Genomic DNA, 12,619 nt, shown 5'->3' on the forward strand with positions numbered 1-12,619 from the left:
AGTACGTAGTAGTAGTTAGTAGTAGTAGTAGTAGTAGTAGTAGTAGTAGTAGTAAGTAGTAGTGTGTGTGTGTGTGTGTGTGTGTGTGTGTGTGTGTGTGTGTGTGTGTGTGTGTGTGTGTGTGTGTGTGTGTGTGTGTGTGTGTGTGTGTTTGTGTGTGTATTCATGAGACCAAGGGAAACAGAGAGCGCAGTGAAGAGCTGGGTCGGAGCCGTGTCTCGTAGCTGAGGGTCAGCTCAGCTGTGTGTCTGTGGCCCGCTCCATGACAGCCTGCACGCTGCTCACCGGTGCAGAAGCACTAATTGAATTAAGTCTTTATTATCAGGCTGCAGAGGCAGCAGTTCTCCCAATCTCGGGCGCTTGGCTGACACTTTCTCCTTGAACACCTGCTTGACATCAACTTCCTCGTCTATTTATTTATCCCCTCTCTCCTGTGGCCACTGGCTGCACTCCTTACTCCCCAGTACCTCCTCGGCATCCTCCATATTGACATACAAAGTGAGGCCTGTATGCTTTTCATGCTGCTTCCTTTATTGAAGCTACACAATACTCTTTGCTTGTATAACCGTAGCATCACAGAACTTATTTACTTCTGTGCTTTAAAAGCTACACTGTCGCATTGCTATGAACACCCTACACTCTAATGTTTATTTCCATACAACAATGACCAAAAAAGGATGAATTCTTAGAGCTGATCGTGCCCTCACTGGCCTTCAGCAGCAGGCCTGGTGAGTGTAGAGGGAATGAAGGCGATAAAGCTAGATGATGTTCTATGTTCTATTGAATAGTCTCCGGTGGGCAAGCTTGGCCAGGGTAATATACAGCAGCTGGGATGAGAACTAACATATATCTAGTCCCCTGTCCATTTCCACTAGCCTCAGGCTCAGGCTGCTTCCCTGGGCTCGGCTTGGGCATTACTTTAGAGGACAGACAAACAAGAGGCACTATTAAGTTGGCCAGGAGTCTGAGGCCCCGGCACTCGGCCCAGCACTAGCTGTAATCTATTGACCGTTTGCATTCTCCCCCCCATGCCCCACAACCACAGGACTTTTCTCTTTCTGTCAGTTGAATCCATTGCTCACCTCCCTCAATCTCTATCTGCTGTTTACCCACTCTATTTCTCTCTTTTTCTTCTCCCTCGCCCTATGTCAGCTCAATCCCCCTCTATTCCATCTTTCACCCGCATTTCGTCTGTTTTCGTAAATCCTCTCCCCCCTCACTTCTTCTCCTCCTCCTCACCCCATCCATCACTATTCCTCTCATCTCCATCTCGTCCGTTCGCTTCTCTTATCGACATGTTTCCATTTTCTAAACTGCTCTCACTCCATCATATTCACTCTGCCTTTGATGGCTATTTTTCATTGTATCTCTTTCTCTCACTTTTATCTCATGCTCTCCGGGTTCACCTCACTCCTGTTCTCTCTGCTTTTTCCCTGGTGGGCTCTATTTCACCCGGCCCACCAGGCCCCAGGTGGGCAAGGCTGACCTTGTCAGGGCTGTCGACTATAGGTGGAAGCAGCGTGGGACGGTGTCCTCCAGGGCCCGCCAGAACGGGGCAGCCAGGGGAGACGTGTCACTATGCAACAAACTAAACTTTTCCTCAAGATGAGTTGTGATGAAAGCATCAGAAAAGAAGAAGGACAAGCAAAAGAAAAAGATAACGGAGATCAAGCGAGTTCCCCTCACCAAACAGTCTTTTGCATTTAGTTGACATGTTGGCTTTTTCGTAACTGTGGTTTGATCCAGTGCCACATGTCCTTCTGTCTTGGTTTCAATGAGATTGTATCTAATAACTCTTTATCTGTTATGCCTTTGTTTCTGATCCTCTTTCTTTGTGCCTACCCATAATGCTCTCTTCCTTCTATGTCTCTTTCTCTTTCTCGCTCTCTCTCTCCCCTGCTGTTCCTGTCTTTTTCCACGCTCCTCTGAAACTCTGCCAGCCAACAAGTGCCACAAAGCATTAGGACCAAACACTATCAGACGCCCTTCTCAGGCACATCCTACACATCAGCCCCGACCCCCACTTATACGCACATAGACACACACACAGCGTCCAGCACTTCCTCACACCATGTGCCAGACTAGGTGACAGAAACAGAGTGTACATTTAGGCCTGGGGAGGTCTTATTCACAGTGTCAGCCTCTCCCAGATACTACCTCTCCTGTAAAAATAAAATAAAACATAGAATACACTAGCCCCATTTATAATTCAAAACACATCCACACAGTTATATATGCACGCACATGCCATGCCATCTCAATACATTCATAAATGCCTGCATATGTTCATCCACAATGCATCTTTCAAATGCGTAGTCACACATACGGAAGAGTACATTCACGTAAGTATTCACACGCGTAAACATCCCCTCTTTCAATTTCTGCCAGTAACACAAACACACACACAGATCAGCACAGGCTACATACACAATAGCAAATACCGTACACAATAGCAAACAAACAGTCATTAGTAGATTTCAGGCTGCCTCTCAGTTCTGCTCTACTCTGTTGTTGGTGTTCTCGTGCCTCTGGGGTGGCGCCGCTGCTGTAGGTTTTAATAAAAGCATTGTCTTTGGAAGCTGTCTAAAGGGACTCAGTTTCATTTTGGAGAGCTGCTGCTGCTGTTGCTGTGGATGCGAATGTGGGAGGAGAGAGGGCTATTGCGTTGGGACGTGGGGGCGGCAAGGTTCAGTGTCATTGCTGGGCCCTCCAAGGACTGGTGCTTATTGTTTGATAGTTTCAATATACAATGTGTGCAAGCGTGTATGTCTGTGTGTGTGTTCTGTGGTCATGGAAGCACATGAATACATTTCCAAACTTGCCTAGAAGTCAAAGTAAAAGCCTAGAATAACCCACAACTTTAACACTCCAACAGCTGTAACAATTCGACTCTATGTTTGTATTTTATGCAAGACAGGATATCATAGAAATAAGCCCACATACATTCTGAGCAATCTGGATGACAGGCGTAGAAGCACTCTCTCTGTGTTTTGAGATGGGCTTGCTGTTCACTAGCCTTATAAAACAAACAGTGGAGGAAAGAAGCACTATGTGTAACTGCTCCACTCATGAAAGCATGTGCCATCCAGGGGACGCTCAGGATAACGAGCTATTTCGATACGACACACAGGTGTACATTACCTCTTTGGGCTGACCAATCTGTGACACCCTCTAGTCAATAGTTTCTCCATCTGTCAGCATACAAACACCTCTGAAAGAGCCCCTTAAGGAGACATTTGTGTCATTTATGATGGACAACAAATGCCTGCTCTCAACAGGAGCACATTGAAACGGCCATGATGAGGTCAAATCAAACGTTATTGCCTAAGTTTGGCGCCACACAATTTGTTTGCTTCCCCTCTGTTTTCACTCTCCCACAGGCACCTTCAGATCCCATCAGCTGAAGCATCATGGGCACATCCTTAAAGAGGCAAATGGAAAGAATGGGTATGGCTATCTGGAACCATGTAGGAGAGGAACATTCTAATTGTCCCTTTAAGTGTGTTCCCTCCTGTGGAGTGAAGGTGCAGGCTAACGGCCATCTTAAATCACAGCCTGGCCGTGGCCTTCATTAAAGCCATAATGCCGAGCTCTACCTTTAATGGAAATGGAACTCAGCGAGGCTGTGGGTGTAAATTAAAGTGTAAGGCCTTAGTAGGGAAAGATTTCCCCAGCTCTGACAGGTGCGGCCTGAATTAGCTGTAGTGCTGTTCAAGCAGTCAGTGGGAGAACACTGCTATTGATTTTAAGCACTGTTGCACTTCCTATCTGAAAGGGAATGTGTATTACTAGAGCTAGGCACATCAATCACTCAGCATTCCACCACTCTCCCCTGGCACGCTTCAGATTTTAAAATGATAAACAAACAGAAACAGACCAAAACAAAAGACATCACATGCTGTACTGTTCCTGTATGGCTGATGTGTATTAGCCTAGTCAAATATACCTGTGCATGCATGTAATTGGTTCACTTCATCTCATCTTCCTGTTAACAGGATGCCATCTCTATTCATGGCATGTCCTGCATGGCGTGTCACCTTGGTCAAACAGCTAGCGTCAGCTCCTTGCGCTCTGGCTGTGGCCCACTCCCATGTTTACGACCTGCATGTGTCAGAGTTGTTACATGCATGCGGTGCAGCCATGCAGTGCGCTGCCTCTCTGTGTATGACCCTGCTGCTTATCTCTGGCTCCCATCATGCCCCACTGACCCTGTCTACAGGCACTGGCAGGGGGAGAATTAGCCTACTTAGCCTATTCCCCACAGGGGTCAACCCACACGCAAACAGCACACACCCACAAACAGATGCAAACACACTCGCCCGCATGCACCCGAAGATGTGCGATGACAAATGATAAGGCAGCACTTAACCACAGGTGTCCCCAGTTTGACCTTTCACCCATGACCTTGAGTAAAAAGCTTTTCATATAGAAGCCATCCATCAATCATCTCCCATCAATCACACATACATGCCGCACCCTTTCACTCCCCCAACCTCTCCTGGCCCCAACATCCATCACAATGCTGTACCCTTTCACTGACATCTGGGAAAACACAAACACTTCACACAACCTCTGTTGGTCTAGAAACACACACATACAGTGAACACATACACACACATACATCCCGTCGTGCATTGACGGCTGCTCTAAAACATTGAATGTGTTGTTGTCAGGTGATCTCAGGTATAGACTAGGGGCTGCTCCCTGGTGACACATTTGCTGAGCACCTGCACTGAGACATGACATGGGGCTGAAATCCCAGAGCGCTCTGGCAGCTGAGACCACAGCGTAGCAGACAGGGAAAGTCACTAGATCAAAAGTGTCTCTCGTTTCACACATATGTCAAATTTAGGCTGTCTTGTGCTGCAGGAAGCCAGCGCCATGACATTCTGATACCCTTCACAGTCCTTCACCTTTTATTATATCCTTTTCGAGCCTTTCATATTTGTGATTTAGTGTAATTTAGGGCAACATAACAGCACCTGTATTTTCTGTGGAGAGTAATCAAATGAATACCAACTGTAGCAAAATACGCCTAACATTATTTTCATTTTTCGTGAGTTGAAGAGTAGAAAGAACATTCTTGATAAAAAGCAGGTGAGCTCATTGCTCTTTTGGCCCGTGCTCCATAATTAAACCAGAGAAGGTATTGTAATTGGCAGTGTCTTTATGCAGAACTATTATCAATGTCCCTCCGAGGCAGCGGAGAAGAGGAGGGGTGGGGAGAGGGATGAGACGAATGGGTTCTATATCAGTGAGCCCAGGGTCCATTTATACATGGGTGAGGAATGCGAATAAAGCCAGCGTAGCCAGTCCACATTGGATAAACATAGAAAGGAAGGTTTTACACATTGAGCTGATTCAAAATGCATGAAAATGTTAACTTAAGTAAAGGGGACATTGTGTTAACAGCTGTAGCGGTGAAGTGATAGTGTGGTCTGTCAGTGAAACAGTAAAATACGAGCCAGTCCGAGAGCTGTCTGCCACTGTCACATGTAGAGAAATTGCTATTACAAGGCCACATGCATTATTAATTATTATTCTACATAAATTATATAATTACATCGCAGCCAAAGCAGCCAGAAATTCTATTCATTTGCTGACATTAAATGGTCCATGTTTGCTGAAAAGTCAATGAGAACGTGTCCTTTATGTGCAAATTGGCCCTATATGTTTCTGCATATATTAACAAAATACATTAAGTGAATAGCTGGCAACCCTTTTGTAGTTGAATTATTACAGTAGCTCTTGGCATTTTGTTCCACGTGTGGGTGTAACGTCTGACCCAGACAAACACCTCCAGCTCCAACCATGTTATTAGTGGAGTGTTGAATGTGCGGACCGATAGGAACACATTAACATTACATTCAAAGCAGGCACCAGTGCATGTTATGTTAATTGACTTGCTAAAAGGCAATTATTAGTCAATATTAATATTCTATCATTTATCCGAAACCTGTACACTTTTCTGAACAGCCATCAGCAGCCTGTAATATTAATCATCCTACACTGAACTTGAAGAAGGTTGCAAGCTATGCATAAGGGAAATGCTCTTGAAGAAAAAAATTATGTAAAGCTAAAAATGTAAATGCAGGCTCCCTGAATGTAATATTTTTAAGGCTATGAATCTTAACTTGTGTTTTAAAAGAGGGCAGATGTGTAATTGTCTTACCTTGTTTTAGGGGATGTCGTTAGCCATTCTTCATGCTTTTCAAATGTTATCAAGTAAGCTGCGATCTCCTGTGAAAAAGAAAAGAGAGAAGAGAAGAAGGGAGTGAGGCTTAGATATGTCATCTTTAATCACTGTTCTCTTGTGTTTGTAATACATCGGTGAGACTGCTTCATTGATATTCAGACAGTCTTACCGGCAGCGCAAACACAGGAAAGACGGAAACAGGGGCAGTGTCGGGGAGCTCAGGCAGGTAAACGGAGACTGGTAAAAGTAAAGTGAAAGACAGAAGTGGAACGCGGCTGAGGTCAGATCATCTTCTGAGACCATCTTTGTTACGAAAGCTTTGATCAACTTCTCCTCAGAGGACATCAAGGTGCTCTGAGAAAGATTGATGTCTCTGTGTTTAAGAGCGAGCAGCTTTTAACATTTTTGGTCCGATCCTCCCCCAAATCCCTTTGATCTGCCCTTGACACTCCTCTATGGATCAATCCATTCTTTAACCTTTGAATAATAATTACACGCCAGTCTCACAATATTGACATGTGTGTGTACTGCTGATACAAAAAACGGGTGTAAATCCTTCAGTCAGTTGTGTGCAAAGAGATGTAGACACTGAAGTTAAAGAAGTCCAAACTGCCACTGGTATAATAGAGATACTTCAAAGACTTTTATGTTTCCCTTGCTCGCCGTGCCTACTGCATCAGTGTGGGAGCACGATAGACCATACCATGCCATTTTCTCACCAAACTAATGGGTAGAATAGATAAAAGCACTTTGGATGCTGGTGGACGACCTAATGATTACCAGTGACACTCTTCAGCACTCTTCAGCAAGAACATTTGTCAGCTTCTCAGACAGTAAGAAAGCGCTAGACACAAGCACAGACTTGCTGCCATCTTCAAGAAAAACATCATCTTTTTACTTTCTAAGGATGTGCATCTCTCCTCAGGTTGGAGTGTCAACAAACCTTTAAGTGGAGATATGATACTTAAAGATTGTCTCACTTGAGTTCGGCCATAGACTGTATTTATTTAAAGATTTGGGCCTCTTCTGGGCATTTTTGTTGTTGCTTGGCCTGTCCACACGGGGCAATAATGTCTCCAAAGATACCAGCTTCCTCAACAGCAGGACTTGGAAAAATATCAAACAGCACAGAGCAATAACTAAAACCGGAGATGTTTTTTCGTTTCCTTTTTCCTAAGTATTCTCCACTGTAATAAGGCTCCCATTGTCTCATCAAGGCTGTGTCACAAGTGATACCTGGCGCAGAGACCCAGCACTGTGGCCCTTAGGGACCCTGCAGGGCGCTGCAGTGTGAGGGGTTCCCAGGCTGGCGGGGGTCCCAGAAGAGAGGGGGTGGTAGCATGACTGGCAACCTTGCCTCCAGGTGCAGGCAGGGAGATAATGCTGCGTTGATTAACTTCCTGTTCTCCTGCCATAATGACCGGAGGCAGTGAAGCCATGAGAAGATGAATTGAGAGAAAGATAGGAAGTGGATGAGGCTGTCAAGAGGAGCTCAGGGCAGCTCTTCTGCTGTATGACAGAAAAAAACACTGATGAAATGAAAAGTAAGTAAAACCTAAAGTCAAGAACCTTGTTGCTGGAGTAAGCAAAACATATTCTCTTCAGGAAGTTTAATGTTAGCCGTGCCAACAGTTATTACAATGTTCGCAGGGAAAGAAAAAAGGGTCACAATAAACTTTCTTCTCTGCATACATTTCTAAGTAAATGAGACTAACACGGCAGTGATTAGATTAATCCCTGCTATTCTGTGCTCATTTTGGGAAGGATACATGGCAGCAGGAAGCTCCTTCAGTGACCTCTGTGTTAGCACATATCCCCTTCCATCACTCTTGTCTTTAAAAAGCAGCCACAGCCCCGGCCTCAGTGGCAAAGAATGAAATAGAGGGCCGCATGGTCTCGTATTTAGAAAAATAAATAAAATAGAAGTGAGCCTCTACCTCTGGCTCTTTGCGCACCCCTCCCTCTCTGAACAGATGCCAGGGATTATTCCAACCCCCCGACCAACCATAAAGGTGCAATAATCTTATGGTGAGGAAACAAACAAAAACAGACGTGCAGCCATTAAACAGCTGCAAAGAGACAAAGTTTGCATGGGCGGCATAATGAGAGGCTAGCGTGCGTTCAGGTTGAACAAACACGCTTTGCCGGTTAGTGCAAGAGGGGCGGCAGGGGGGGAAGCGGTGTGCTGAACACTGATGGTGCATCAAAGTCAAACCAGCAGCTGTCAATGGGCTCCGGACTCTATCTGCTGACCTCAGTGCCTCTGGCCTGCTCTCCCTCACTGGGGAAATATTCAGAAGAGCCCTCTGTACACACAGCTCCTTCCTCTACCTCCTAGGTCAGAATCCTGCTTGTGGAGGGCTGTGTGTACTTCCTTTATGCCTCAGCCTCCCCACTGACATGATCTTAGCTGAGGTTTTTATCTCCAGGTGCTGAAATATACTGTACCAGTATTCTGCTTTACATCAAAGCAAACTCCCTTCCAAGACTGATCTAAATAAATAACAATCAGCACAAGCTACCGGTGAACCAGAGAGTGAGTATGAGCAACACCTCTTCTAATTGACACGGTGGTTGCAAAAAGGGGGGGGGGGGTGTTCATTTTCCAGGGGAGAGAACAACCCCGAGCTGTTTGTTGTAACCCAGCCATCTCATTTGTTTCTTTTGTCACTGTAAAAGCTGCGACACACTGTTAGCACAGGGGGCCGCCCCAGAACATGACGAAGCAGTCTAGTTTCAGGGCTGTTGGAGATAGAGAGTGCAGAGTGTTTGTGTGTGTTTCGTGTTACAATCAGACGAGCTGATTAGTGGTTACCGGCCTGGGCCTGGCACGTTATTAACATGCTCTTCAGAGATGTCACTCCTGTACTCATCAGTGTGTCTCCTCTCTTCTCATTATGGTCCTTGGTCTTGGAATGACCTTCAATCAAGCCTCAAACTGATGGCACTTGTCCCTATAGCCTGTTTTAAATTGAAGTTTACTAAGGTCCTAACCACCAGCTGCTCTTGCAGTAATAAGTAGTGCACCTTTCCCAAATGTGCACAATGTAGTGACTGCTTTTGGTCTTTTGTTTACTTAGTTGTGTTCTCTGTATTTTACTTGTCTGTGTTATGTGTAATAATGTGTAACGTTGCTGCCTTCACGGCCAGGTCAGCATTGTAAGTGAGATTGTATCTCAATGCTTTTATCTGGTTAAATAAAAAATAAAAAAATAAAAAATCCTCCACAGACCTTCTCCAATATATGAATCGCTCACTTACTCTCATTTCTTCTTTTTATTCCTTCTTTCCCATAACCGCTGAGGTGAAAAGGAAAGCCACTATAAGAAAAATATATCATTTTGAAATGACTGGCTTTTGCCGTCTCGCCTTTCAGAGGATATTTTCACTCAGGAGGTACAACATTTTCTCCAGAGAGAATCAGCTTTTGGCAAGTCTACCTATTTGAAATTGGAGATAACTCTAACATATTCATCCAATTTCACTTCTTTGCACCAAAGAATAGGGATGAAGGAGCGGGAAACTCTTTAAATAAACACTTTTTGTCCCATATATTGATTGTCTCAAAGTTAGTTGTAATGGCAATTTTAGGATCAACTATTTGTAGGCTCAATCAAATGGATTGCATTAGACCCTCACCCTTTCCTACTACACAGAAGCCATTCAAACATGAAGCCGGTGTTTGATGGAGATATTATTCTACAGTGGATTCACTGTCCCAGGATCACCTGAGGCTAGATTGTTTTTCAGTTCCCTCTGATTCCCTCTCTCAGCAGCATCTTTGATTTATGGGAGAAAAGAGAGGTGTTGAGAGGACCAATGCTCCAGCATTTGGCTGACAGACCTCATCACTTGAAACAACTGTCGCTGTTCCATTAGAAGGAGAGATAGGAGTCTTTTGGCATTATCGCAGGACGCATCAGACACCTGTCTCTAAAAACCATCCATAATGTGTCTCCTCTCTTTCTGCATCCACAGCGTATTTGAGCTGACAGAAAATCAGAGGTGGGAACAATACAGCACTGGGAACAGGGACAACACCCTGCATTTCCCTTCATTTGAATACCAAATCTTACATCATTGTCTGAGAAAGCAATCTTAGCTTTAAAACCTCTAGATTTACTGGACACATTATGTTAAACCACAGAGTAATGAGTCATCCATTGCGAGCTCAGACATTTAAATCTTCATCTCCCGAAAAAAGAATTCAACAATTACACCACATGTTTGCCCATTACTGTATTATTCCAGTTATACTGATTCTCCAGTGACACTAATGAAAAGGCACTTAATGAATAGCCATATTAGAAAAACTAACTTTAGCAACGCTATTGATTGCAGTAAAAGCTTGAGCTAATGAAATGAATATGAGAGGAGGAAGAAATGAAAGAATAGATGGAGCTAAGTGTAGGAGGGGAGGAGAGTACAGCGCCTCCAGGCTGCCTCGTGGTGAAGTCTGGGGAGTGCATCCTCAAAGCTTTGACCTTGCACTGCACTTGAAAGCAGGAAATGGATGAGAGGGGGGCCAAGAGATAGATACTGAGAGAGGAGCCCTCCCTGATGACCTGGGTTTTGCAGTGGAGTGCCAGGTCATCTGATATTTCCTCCAGGACTGCCCAGGAAAACCAACCTGCCCAGGGCCCGGTGCAAATGGACTTGGGGGGATTTGGTGTGGGGGGGGGTGAAGTTCCGGGCTATCACGAGATTACACCAGAAAAAATTCAAATGCAATTAGACACAGACGAGATAGAGACTGGCACTAAAGAAAAGGGGTGGAGAGGGAGGGTGGGAGTATTACTGAAAAAGTAGAGAATAATCAAAAAGAGAAAAGAGGAACAAAGTTTCAAGTTTTTTTTCCCATGACAATGATAAATGCATTTCAGACAGGTGAAGCGTGAAGGTATGGTGATTAAAAAAAGAACGCTTCGGTTCGATTCTGCAAGCAAAAGCACCTTTGCTGAATCATTTTGGGCTTTTTTTGTTTATACTTCATGAATTCTTAATGCACTAGCAATAATGTATCACACACTGTATCTATGTAATCTCATATGGCCATATTACTCTTTCAAGCCAGGGGAAAGTAGTGGGTAGAGAGAAACTACTGTATTTTAGAAAGCTGTAACCTCTAGCTAGCCTTTAAGATTTCTGAGCATGGCTCATAATAGGATGCAGTGGATCTGCTATCAAGAGGTACGGTCAGGACACAGGAAAAATGAGTATGTGAGACAGGTGAGACAGAAACAGAGACATAGGAGATTTGAGAAAGTGAAAGTAAGCAACAACAGAGTATGGAGCTGTTGACAGCTGCACTTGGCATCTGTTGAAGAGGAGTTAGGCTGTTCAACGAGTCCCTGTGCTGGGTTAAAAAGATGCCCTCTCCAGCATACTGCTCATTAGGTCCTGCATGGAGCTTTCCGGGGATGGCCAATGCTAAAAGGGAGGGGTGGAAGTCACACTGTGTCCACTCTGTTGCTCTAGTGTGAAGGAGCAACAGATTTGTTCTGCTTTAGCTTTCCAAGCACCACAAACAACCCTGTGTATATACGGGCAATGGATTGCTTTAAAAAGAAAAGCTGCTGCTGTGTCTCAATTCGCAGTTTTCCATTCCTACACTTACTGTCAAAATGCAGAGTACAATGTGTGTCAGGATTGTGCACTCATGACAGTGGAAACGTTTAGTGTGCAGCGCTATAAATAACAAATTTCAATCATATGTGCATATTCTTTATATAACCTTTTAGCTAAATGTAACTGATTGTAAAGACAATTAGTTTGTCATTTAATTACCTCTATCTGCTAAATGTTACTAGTTACTCCCCAACAACCATGAAAATGTAGATGCTACCTTGCTAGCTGACAGGGGCATTCTCAAAACAGCTATTGATTAAAAAAAAAAAACACTACATATAACTGTACAAACAAAACAATCAGAATTGAGACTCAGCACATTGTGACAAAATTCTGAGAGCTCTGAAAAATGACACATCACACCTGGCGCATTGCTCAGCACACACATCGGCTACACCTTCACCACAAAGGGCTAACCATATCTTAAAGACACACATTTTGTTCCGTTCCTCTATGTAACTTGCATTGTACCTCCTCAGCTCCTGAGCTTTAGTTCTCTCTTGCCATACCGGATGTTAGAAGGGCAAGACAAGCCATCCACTGGCCTACATTATACATAGTTATGGGATCAATTTGGCATTGATCGTGGATAGCTTAGATGTTTTCCAGTAGTTGGTCAATGCCTCTCTTCACATTTCTGCTTGGCATGCTGGTCATAAGGCTGTTCTGAAAAAGGAGGCATTCTCTTGGGGAGCCTCCTCACGCTCCTCACCGCTGCACGCCTCCCTGCTCACACAATCAATGTAACCCGCAGCAGCTGCTCCGCCAGCACTCTCCTTTTTGTTTACTATATCA

The 12,619-nt window shown here is 44.4% G+C and overlaps 1 protein-coding gene across 1 annotated transcript in view; it reads right to left on the reverse strand.

Annotated features, from left to right (window-relative positions):
- camta1a (calmodulin binding transcription activator 1a) overlaps nucleotides 1–6,294 on the reverse strand; it is a 151,462-nt gene extending 145,168 nt beyond the window's left edge. Inside the window, exon 1 of the mRNA XM_010787918.1 lies at nucleotides 6,173–6,294. Coding sequence (XP_010786220.1) covers nucleotides 6,173–6,294 — 122 coding nt within the window. The remainder of the gene's footprint in view (nucleotides 1–6,172) is intronic.
- Between the last annotated feature and the right edge of the window lie 6,325 nt (nucleotides 6,295–12,619).

This window comes from Notothenia coriiceps, unplaced genomic scaffold, assembly GCF_000735185.1.
Source record: "Notothenia coriiceps isolate Sejong01 unplaced genomic scaffold, NC01 NC01_scaffold00031463, whole genome shotgun sequence".
Classification (NCBI taxonomy): Eukaryota; Metazoa; Chordata; class Actinopteri; order Perciformes; family Nototheniidae; genus Notothenia; species Notothenia coriiceps.